At 37.9% G+C, this 11,185-nt stretch overlaps 1 protein-coding gene across 1 annotated transcript in view; it reads left to right on the forward strand.

Moving 5' to 3' along the window:
- Positions 1–5,894, forward strand: part of LOC131858415 (uncharacterized) — a 28,979-nt gene extending 23,085 nt beyond the window's left edge. The window contains exon 2 of the mRNA XM_059211649.1: positions 5,680–5,894. Coding sequence (XP_059067632.1) covers positions 5,680–5,894 — 215 coding nt within the window. The remainder of the gene's footprint in view (positions 1–5,679) is intronic.
- The last annotated feature ends 5,291 nt before the right edge of the window (positions 5,895–11,185 follow it).

Raw genomic sequence — 11,185 nt, forward strand, 5'->3', positions numbered from 1 at the left:
TATATAAGCAAGTTACTTTCCTCAATTATGATATGCAAGTTGGAGATATCCTTATGATGTAAATTATTGCCTTATGTGAAGTTCTAGATCTATAATTTTTATTCAAGGATAAATAAACAATGTCAAGTCTTCATTCACATTGATTCATCATGATGGAAGCTTCAAGGGATGTTGGAGGATGATAGGGAGTCATCAACTGATGATTGGCTTGTACCTCTCCCTAAGATGTTGGGTATGATTTCATGTTATTCTCACATTTTTGTAATTAAGCTTCAGATCTAAGTTTTATTACTAAGTTATGTGATTCATGCATTCTTGAGTTCATTCATGTTTCACATTTGATTTATTTTATTTTGAGTATACACTAATACACTTGAGTAGGACTCTAGCTTACATTTATGCATCTTAGCTTGTTACAATCTTAGAAACACTTAAGATTTAGAGCACACATGCTATTTTTAGATTCAACATGGCTATTTGTGGAGGTGGAAATCACCAAAATAGGGGCTTGATTGAGGTAAACCCCTATATAGCCACAACCACATCTTCACTTTGTTTTGTAGCTTTAGCTACAGGTTCGTGTTAAAGACTGATGACAAGAAAGTGCCTACGACTCAAAGATAGAGAACATCTATAAATTTCATTTAAAAACACTTGGACTAGGGTTCCTAGCACCTCTGTCCACCAGGACTAGGGTTCATAGCAACCTAGTCCTCCTATCTCAAACTTAGATTTAACAAGAAAGAAGTATTCAGTCTCAGAGTTCTAGATCTAGTCTCAGTGCTTAGTGATTCATCAGTCAGACCAGGGCACCTAGCCATAATGTCCACCTAGTTTCAGCTCTGCTTTTAGGTATAGGTACATTTTTGAGTCTTTATTTAATTATGTATCTATTCTATATTTTCAGTTTTTGTATTAGACAGTTTCATTGGTTTTTATGTTCATTTGAATGCATGCTTAGGACCTAGTTAGTTTACATTTTGAATCAAACAAACAATTTTTTAGAGCAACAAAGGAATAGAACCCAAAGGTTGCTTAGCTCTTTTTGGATAAGAGTTGGTCAAGCATATTCCCTACTTTAGTGGTTTGTATTCCAATGTTTAATGATAAAGGGTTTAGCCTTAATTGAGTTGATCCCTTTTACCACAAAAACATTTTGGTGAATTTGACATGCTTGAATCATTTTCTAATTTGAATGTTCATTTTCCTATTTCATTTCATAAAAGAAAAAAAAAATCTTTTTCTTTTGTCTTTCATTGTGTGTGTTTATATTACATTTACATTTTGAATGATTTGTTTCATAAGATTACAACATTTCATCGAAATAGTTAGCACAAGGTTTTTCCTAGATTAGAAAACCAATTCCTCTCTCGAAGAATGTGATTCAACAATGTCAGATCTCTTTTTGCAAGACTTCCATGCCTTCAATGAGCCATATAGTAGTGATGACTTTGATATGTTAGATGGAGCCCTTGATGAATTCATCTTTATTTGATCATCCTCTACAACTCCTAAACCATCCTTTTACCCAAAATTGATCAACATGATGCATGTGACTAGTTAAAAAAAAAACCCGAGAAGCTTAAGGTTGTTGTGCATATTTGTTATATTGTCCCTCACCTGAAAATAAATCGGTGATTGTTGTTAAAGGTGGTAGAAATCCTTTTGATTATGCAAACCAAATCAATCAATGAGATAAGACGAATCAATAAAGTTACAATGTGGTTTCCCACACATACAACACAAGAAACAATAGGCAATTAAATCCTATGCAAATTGTTCCTTCTTCTCTTCCTGCTTCTCAAACAATGCTTCCTCTGGCACCTTGTATCACTCAACATCTTGGTAAGGAGTGTGATTTTGTTGAATGACTTCATGCCACTCCTACCAATATATCCCTTTGGGAGATAATTCAAACTTAACCTTTATACCATGGAATACTTCAAGAAGCCTTGAAGAGTATAGATATTCAACCTTCTGTGAGACCTAACAATATAAATTTTTTGTTGGAATGTGATGCCATGAAAATGGGATTAGTGGACAATAAAGAAATCATGTTAGTAAACTTTCAACCATAATCATAACATGAAAATGAATCCATTTCAAATGCATATCAAGAAAGATTAGTAACAAAGCAAATAGGAAAATAAAGAATTAGACAACTCTAATACTCCTCCCCTATGCTTCATGATGTTGGCTCTTCCTTGTTCCTCTCCTATCCAACTCTCAAATGAGTGTAGCTCTCAAATTTTAGCACTATCCATGGATGCCATATGAAGATTCAAGATGGTTGTAAATGAAAAACAAATTCTTATGCAAGTGTAAAAGGTTTGCTATGAGAAAGCTCCTAATTAATGTCTATGTGAATTTCACTATAATAACAATTCTCTAATGCTCTCTTCCTTCTTCTTTTTTGCTTGGGGAATGAGGTCCTTTTATAGGGAAAAATGTTGATTGAATGGCTAAGATTGAGTGGGCTTGTGAAGGGTCATGATGATGGCTTTGGGATCCATGTGACAAGTGTCAACATGAGATGGCTTGAGAGGAGAGAGAAGGAGAATTTAATGTCTGAGGAGACATGAGGGCTAGCCAAGGAGGGTTTGGTTAGGCTTAAGTTAGTGGAGAAAGCTTTTACCCAATGGATAAACTCTTGTGCAAGAGTTAATGGAGATAACCATGGTCAAAGCAATGAATGCTTGAAGAGACCCATGAGTTAAATGAGGGTTGAGTTAGAGAGAAAGTCTCTAACCATGTGGGGAGGTTGAGTTAACCATTAATGGTTATGTAAGAGCCATATAGGCTTTGAAAGACTTTGGGGGTTAACTTGTTGAAAAATTAAAGCCTTTAATGCATTTCAAAGACTTTGAGGCATTTTTGAGAAGTGACCTTTGTTTGGGAATGTGCAAATGATTAGAGAGGGGGATTAGGCTAATTAGAAGGGGTTAGAAGAGTCTATAAGGGGTTTAGAAGAATCTAGAAGGGGGTTTAGAAGAATCTAGAAGGGGGTTAGTGAGCAAATGGGTGAGGATAAAAGGGGATTTTAATTAAAATAAAATTCATTTATTTTAACTAAAATTGTGCAACTTCCATTTGTAGGAGAATGCAAGTGGGAGTGTTTTTATAGATTTAAATAAATATTTATTTATTTAAATGTGAGAGAGATTAATTAAACAAATATGCTTTATTCATTTAATTAATTGTCAGAACAGGGTTAAATGAATAAAATAAAATAAATTGAATAATTTATTTAATTAATAGGAGAAGAGGTTTAAGATGAATTATTTAAATATTAAATTAATTAATTGTTGATCGATGGTTAAATAATCAAATAAATACTAAAAGTATTCATTTAATTAAGTTGACAGATTTGGGTGTTTACATTTCCCCTCTTTGAGATGGTGTGGTTTATCACATCGTTTCAAAGAAAAATAAGCATAGTACATGCCCTAGTATGCACCAAGTTGGTGGTTAGGTATGCCCCCTCGAGAGATGGGACAAAGTTTCAGAAAATTGGGCGATCTCTCAAAAAATAAAAATAAATTAGGGGACAGTAGAGTAGATGAATTTAGAGGAAATGGCAAGAGAATGGAGGAAAATGGGGTTAAAACAGCGAAAGAGAAAGCCTCGGAAGTATGCAGGGGTCACGATGGTCACAAGGTGATGCAGTGGTAGGCTATATATAGGCGAGAAGGGGTAAAACAATCCTCATTTGTATATGTGGCCATAGCAATCTAGAGCCTCTGATAGTGACCTGCGCAACAGTTTAGGAGAGCGAAAATGATGTTTCCCATTGCCGATCATCGATTGGAGTGCATGCAGAGGTACCAACGGTCAACGAAGTATGGTCCCCCGGTAAGTCTAGTTCTGACTTTTGCCTTTTGAGTTCATTTAGTGCATTTAATAGCTAGGGGAAAATATCGGATGACAAAGGCACTAAAACAATGTTTTAGCACTTCTATCATCTAAATTAGCACATCTGTACTGCAATGGCGTGTTTGTGAAGTGGTTTTAGCACTATTGCCAATATAGCGCTTTGGGATAGTAGGTATAGCGCTATTGTTTTTGTAGTTTTAGCACTTTTGTCTGGTTGAATGAATGAGGTTAGTATAGCACATGTGTCACGCAATGTAGTGCTTTTGATTTTGGTGATCGCTTTTGTAGATAAAAAATAATGCGGTTGATCAGGGTAGCACGTTTGTATGTTGGAAATAGCATTGTTGATTGTGTTATGGCGTGTTTGTCAATGTTGTAGCGCTTTTGTCTATAAGTGTAGAAGGATTTATGTTGGTTGCCCCAAGTTGAATGTCAAATGGATAGTTGATAGCAACGTTTTCTTTTGGCATGCGTAACAGTGACCTGTGAGACTTAGTGAACCTGTTGAGACTAGGCAAGTGATGTAAATGCCTGTTGGTAGTCTAGGTTCAATGGTGAGTTGAGTGACCTGATGAGACTTAGATACTTTGAAAAATCATCCGATGAATTCGAGGTAAGAGTCAATGTTGCATAGAAAATATTGTTGATAGTGTTTGTGTGATTTGTGGTTTTTGTAGGAGGATCACCTAGGGGTCTTGCAGATGTGTGAGAGGCATCTGGCCACATAGCGCCTGCGAGATTAGTTGACAAATTTGGAGATAGACTATATATGTATAGTAGGTTTATAGGATATGATGCACCTACCCGTGATTCAGACGAATCACGGATTACTGACATCGTTTGCCGAGCGATGGCATAGCAACAAATGCTCCTTTCATTTGGCGATGTGAGAGATGACTGTGATATTGGAGGATGTCTGGAGGATATTGCATATCCCGACTATTGGGGAGCTTGTGATGTATGACAGGACACTAGGCGAGGTGACACTACGATGAGTATTCTCGTATCCAGATTTAGAGGTGTTTAATGGATCAATTCCATGGGAGGACGTAGTGGATTCATATGAGGCATTATCAGTAGTGGTATCGGGCATTGTGGGAGGGCTATTATGTTCGGATCAGAGGTCACATGGGTTTCTAGTGGGCTGGGGGTAGGTGATTGAGCAGATGATCAATGAGGGCACCCGATATGTATGGGGACCATGTGTGTTGGCACATTTATACAGGGATTTTCATGATGTTGTGTACCATGAGATTTCATCACTGGGAGTAGGGATTACCTTGCTTCATATCTGGACATGGGAGCACTTGTCGATATCAAGACCAGTGTGTCTAAGGTTTAGGGCGATTGACCAACCCTATGTATATATGTATGGAGGTATGATGACACAACCCCAACTGGGGAAGTTGGAGTATTGGCGGCGTGCATTGGATGAGTTAGATACATTAATATGGCACCCCTACCAGGAGTGTGAGAAGTGGGAGGATGATGTAGAGGTGATGCCATATGTGTTCATAGGGAGATTCCTCATTGGACAGATATCACATGTGGTAGAGAGGCATTTTCCAGGGTGGGTGATGAGATAGTTTGGGCATATATAGGGGTTGCTTTGAGGTTCAGGTGAGTATGCCAGAGTAGTACGAGAGAGGTTCTAGTGGGGGCCAGTATTATCCCACGAGTAGGCGGTAGCATATTTTTAGACATTACAGGCTAGGACATGGCCATACTGAGCAAAGGTTGCAGATGTGGGGGTGATAGAGGAGTATACATAGTATCAAGTCACTCCTCTCATTCCATGGATCTCAGATCCCGCAGAGCCCATGCCATCGTTTGAGGATGATAGAGCACCACGACAGGGGAGGAGGAGGAGATTAGGCAGGGGTGGCAGAGATGGTAGGGGAGTTGGAGGAGGTCGAGGTGGGAGAGGTGGATTTGGATGTGGAGCAGGTGGAGGAGGGTGGTTACAGAGGAGAGGCAGAGGTGGGAAGCCTTTACGATTGCCACAGGGTCGGCTGATATAGGGAGCAATGAGAGTAGGAGGGAGAGATGTTGGTGGTGGTGATGAGGCAATGGAGATGGGACATGGAGCCGTAGGTGGGGGAGAGGGTGGTGATGAGACAATGGAGATGGGAAGGGGAGTTGTAGGTGGGGGAGAGGGAGACCTATGAGATCTGGTGATATTACAGTTGTAGACTCGCCTGACGGCAGCCAATGCGCACATTCGAGAGTTAGAGGTACAACTGGAGGACATAGATGCAAAGATTGCAACTAGGGATGTCCAGCTCTTTGCATGAGGAGCTGAGTTGACTACAGTTGTACAATAGAGAGATGATGTAGTGGATAGAGTGAAGGAGCTACATGTTAGAGTGAAAGTTTTGGTGGGAGTGCAGGGACAGGGTCCGACCAAGGAGATGATGAGGGATATGTGGCGAGTAGGGGCAAAGATTGACTATTGGTGGGGATTATATGAGCATGTGGTACCGAGTAGTCAGCGAGTGATGAGATATTCCCAGATGCGGTGGGCGAGATTAGAGCGGTCTCAGAGGGGTCAGAGTAGTGGTAGTGTGATGGGTCCTCCTCGACGAGATGGTGAGGGTGGTGGGGGAGTGGCATCTGGTCAGAGTGCCATTTGAAGTACTTCTATGCATTGTTACATTTTTATTATACTGATACTTGGATGGCTCTTGGTAGCCGATATTTTGGACATCATTGTATTTTGATACATGTGTTCTTTTTTATGTGATATATGATGAGATCTCAGTTTTGTGGTGATGATATGATATGTATCTATGTGATGACATGATTGCTTTATGCAGGATGATGATATGATTTATGTCTAGATATATGATATGGATATGTTTGCTTTCTAGATGTACATTTTGATGATATGATTTCTATATGTATTATATGGATGATTTGCTAACACGTGGATGCAGGTTAATATATGTATGATGTTTTTGTAATGATATGAATGTGATAAAATGATGATGATTTGTGCTAAATGATGAGATTAGATAATGAATAATGATATTTGATAGATAATACTGTATATGTTGAAATGATGAGATAATGATATGGATGACATGAGTAAACTATGCATTTTTTATATGCACTTAATGAATCTAAATGAATGAAATGATATAAAAATGTCATGTATGTTTTTAAATGAATGTACTTTATGATTAAAATGCAACTAAACAAAGGATTGAATGCACTTAATGATTGAAATGCAACTAAATGAATAAATGAATGCACTTAATGAATAAATGAATGCACTTAAATGAATAAATGAATGTATTGAATGAATAAAATGCAACTAAATGAAGGAATGAATACACTTAATGATTCAAATGCAACTAAATGATAGTGAATGCACTTAATGATTGCAATGAAACTAAATGATAAAATGAATGCACTTAATGAATAAATAAATGCACTTAATGATTGAAATGAAACTAAATGATAAAATAAATGCACTTAATGAATAAATAAATGCACTTAATGATTGAAATGAAACTAAATGATAAAATGAATGCACTTAATGAATAAATAAATGCACTTAATGATTGAAATGAAACTAAATGATAATGCCATTCCTACATGATATATAAATGTCAAGTTGGTTGGAAAATGCAGACATGGAATGGAGATGTGAGGTGATGTATTAGAGAACTCCGTCGTGATTGTACCCAAGACAATACTTACATGCTTAGCTTTCTCATAGAAACCCGAATTAATTGCATGTAGACAACATATATGAACAATGCATGAGCAAATGAATGGGTGATATGCAACAGAATGCAATATAAACATATGAGATGAAATGGTGATCCATGGCTCATTCACAGTGCTTAATTTTCATCATTGAGCATGGTAATATCAATCTTGGCCGAGGTATCAAAAACCAAGGTTGAGCATTTCACCTGTAAGCAAACATCATAGACAAGGAAAGTTCCCCTCCATTTTGATTCATGTAAAAATGGTCGAGGTATACGCTGTAGTCAGTAAGCCATAGTGATCTGAGATTGTATTTTTGCATAGGACCACATAGCTTAGTGAACTTCCCATGCAGACACCATTAGTATATGCCCCAGAACTTCATTGGAACAATCCACAGATGGCAAACAAAGAAAAAGATATCAGGAACCATCCTAGCTACACTAATCACCTATGGATATCCTAGAGTAGCGTAGGTACCTGATATAAAGACAAAAAATTGACCACGTGCCTATCAGCCAAACAAAATTTTCTTGTCAAAGAAAATGTTACCATGTCTTGTTTATAAGGAAGGATGCATCCTTGTGAAGACGGTTGTGCACAAATGTGTGATTTGTTGGTTGATTTGATAGGTGATCATTGTTTAAGGAGCTTCAAAATGTTGTTTTTACATATATTGTGATGTTTATGTACAAGGAACAATTTACCTTGCAATGTTTTTGATTGATTTTGATGTTTTTGTCATGTCTTTGGATTTTTTGAATGTTGTGAATATTTTTGTGCTTTCTTCAGGATATTGTGCAAATGTTTTTGGTATTATTTGAGATTTTACGATTGTTTTTGGTATTATTTTAGGACATTTTTGAATGAGCAACTCAATGAATCATAAGAATGGAGAATCCCCTCCCATCGGTAGGTTAAGAACATTTCCCCCAGTTAAGTGTCGGTATGAATGCGAGACACGAGATACATGAAGTAATAACCTTGATTGTATATCAATAACAAGCCATGGTATAAATGATGTATGAGTGGATGCAATGTATGTGATTGCAACAAGTCTGAGAGACAATGGAGCTATAGCCTTTATGAATGGCACCTATTTGCTAGGTTTTCATCACCATACTTATCCAAGGCGCCACCAAAGTGGTTTTCACTATTTGGAAGAATGCTTTTTTTTTCTTTACTATTTTCTTGATTTTTTTGTATTTGGTGATATTGGATGAGCCTGATGCTCTGCACAACTTATGTATGAAATTTTTTGAGATGCATGTTGTTGAATGAACCTACTAGTGGTTCTCCTTCTAAAGTTGCTAATTGATATGCCCCAGACCCAAAGATGACGGTGATGACATATGGACCCAACCAATTGGATTCAAATTTGCCTGGTGCAGGAGCACCTAGGTCCCAATTTCCTTGTTTTTGCAAATTTTGGCTTGTACTGACCTTAGCCAATTAAGTGGCGAATAAGGACTCCAAGAGGGTCCAAGAGTGATTATTTTGGCAATATGGGTTTAGGTGGAGTTCATTTTATCTAGGTTTGCATTTTTGTGTAGTTAGTGTGTTTTGAGTAATTTTGGCCTTTTTGGTTGGTCAAAAGTGTCAAAAATTGACAAAAGCCTTAGAGGGGATTAAGTAAGCCTTATAAATGTTTACAATGTCATATGTGATGACTGGGTATAGGTCTCTTAGGTTGGAGAGATCAAAAGTGTCAAAAACACAAAGTTGCAAAAGTTGCAAAAAGTTGTCATGACAATTTATGTCCTGAAGTTGGTTAGCAGTGGATTTAGGGATTGCTCAACACCATGGAAGGATTCAAAACATGTAAAAACTATATAAACCTCCTCCTACATGTTTTTGAAGGTTGGTGTACTTGGATTTTGAGAGCAATAATCAAAATACAAGATTTTGGACTGCACTTTTACATTGTTTTTGTCAATTTTGTATTCTTGTCAAAGCTTAATGGATTGAATCCATGAATCCAATGTTGGATTGAGATTCAATAGTGTTTTTCAGTGTAGGCTTTTCATTTTCAAGTATTGTAATTATTTTTTACTAATGTTGAAGTGATTTGATTCACAAATAGCTAGTTTTGGCTTGTAAATAGTCTTTTATTTGTAAATATGGTTGCCCCATGAATCCCACACGTGCTGCCATCATGGCTAGTTGGGGTATTTTTGGAAACCTTTTGTATAGTGTAAATATGTAGGTTCAAGTGTTGGATAATTGTTTGATCATGACTGGCACCTCTTCCTAGGCGAGTCCAAGAGCAACCCGGTTAGAGAAGAAGAAGTGAAGAAGTGTTGAATAATGCAGAGGTGAAAGACAAATCACCATTTCTGAATTTGGAGGAGTTCATGGATTTGGGATAGACTTGTATCAACAAGGAGGAGACTTGAAGAGTCCATCTCATAGCAAAACCTCTAATTGCCTACTCACTGCCGGTGTAAGCCCTTGAAAACCCTACAAACCCTCAATTTTAGGGTTCATACCTTGTATAGTCAGACCAAAGCCTAAAACCACAAAAATCTATTGGGAATGGGTATATCATTTAGGGAAAGCAAAACTTGTTTGGGGGTTCTTTGAGTCATTTTCCTCCAAGCCCTTAAAAACCGGTCTAGGATGCCTAATTGGCTTAATTCGTTGTAGCCCTTTTCCGGGCAAGATTGTGAAACCGGTAGGAAATCTTAAGGTTGCAAACTACCAAAGGACTCCATATGCATCAAAAACATGTTAAAAGACCCTAATACACCTCTACAACATCTCATGTCAATTGGGGGTGAATATGACAAGTTGAGGCTAAGAGGCTAAAATTGAGCACTAGAGAAGCACAGTGAATTGATAGGGTTCCTAACCAAAACACCTGAAGCAAACACCCTAAAAGGGAAAAAACTGAGCCCTAGAAGAGAGTGAGAGGGACTTGGAGGCCTAGAGAGAAACTAGGTTTGGTGAGTTGGTGGAATTGAGCAACATCAACTAAGGAAGTGTTGAGCAGGCTATGTAAACCCCATCAAATTGGTATCACAACCTACAAGATTTGGGCTAGTAAAGTTGATGTCCTTGTTGTCAGGAGAGTCAGTTGGAGACAACATGGTGACCAATTCTGCATTGGCAAGGAAAGTGGAAGACCAGGAGGATGAGAATAGGGCTTGAAGGAAAAGTTGGAAAGATTGGAAAGCAAGCTTGGTGATATTGAGACCAAGGCAGAAGAAGTGTATGTAAAAGTGGAAGGAGTAGAAGGAAAGGGTAAAGAAGTGGCAGAGGTAGACAAGATACCTGAAACTGATCCTATCTTAGAGAAAGAACCTTTCTTTTGCGCATTGAAGGCCTTGAGTGGCAAGTCACTGGAAGGATTGCCATTGTTCACTGGCAAGATGGAGGTAGAAGTGGTCCTAGAATGGATAGAAGGTATGGAGAATCACTTTGAGTTTGAATGTATAACTGAAGCCCATAGAGTTAGAGTAGCCAAGTCCAGGATGAGAGGCCCTACACTCACATGGTGGTAGTTTGTGCAAGATGAGAGGAAGAAAATGGGCAAAGCACCCATCTCTTCTTGGAAAGGGATGTTAGTTAAAATAAAAGAAGTTTATCTCCCTGA

The sequence above is a fragment of the Cryptomeria japonica genome, chromosome 9 (genome assembly GCF_030272615.1).
Source record: "Cryptomeria japonica chromosome 9, Sugi_1.0, whole genome shotgun sequence".
Classification (NCBI taxonomy): Eukaryota; Viridiplantae; Streptophyta; class Pinopsida; order Cupressales; family Cupressaceae; genus Cryptomeria; species Cryptomeria japonica.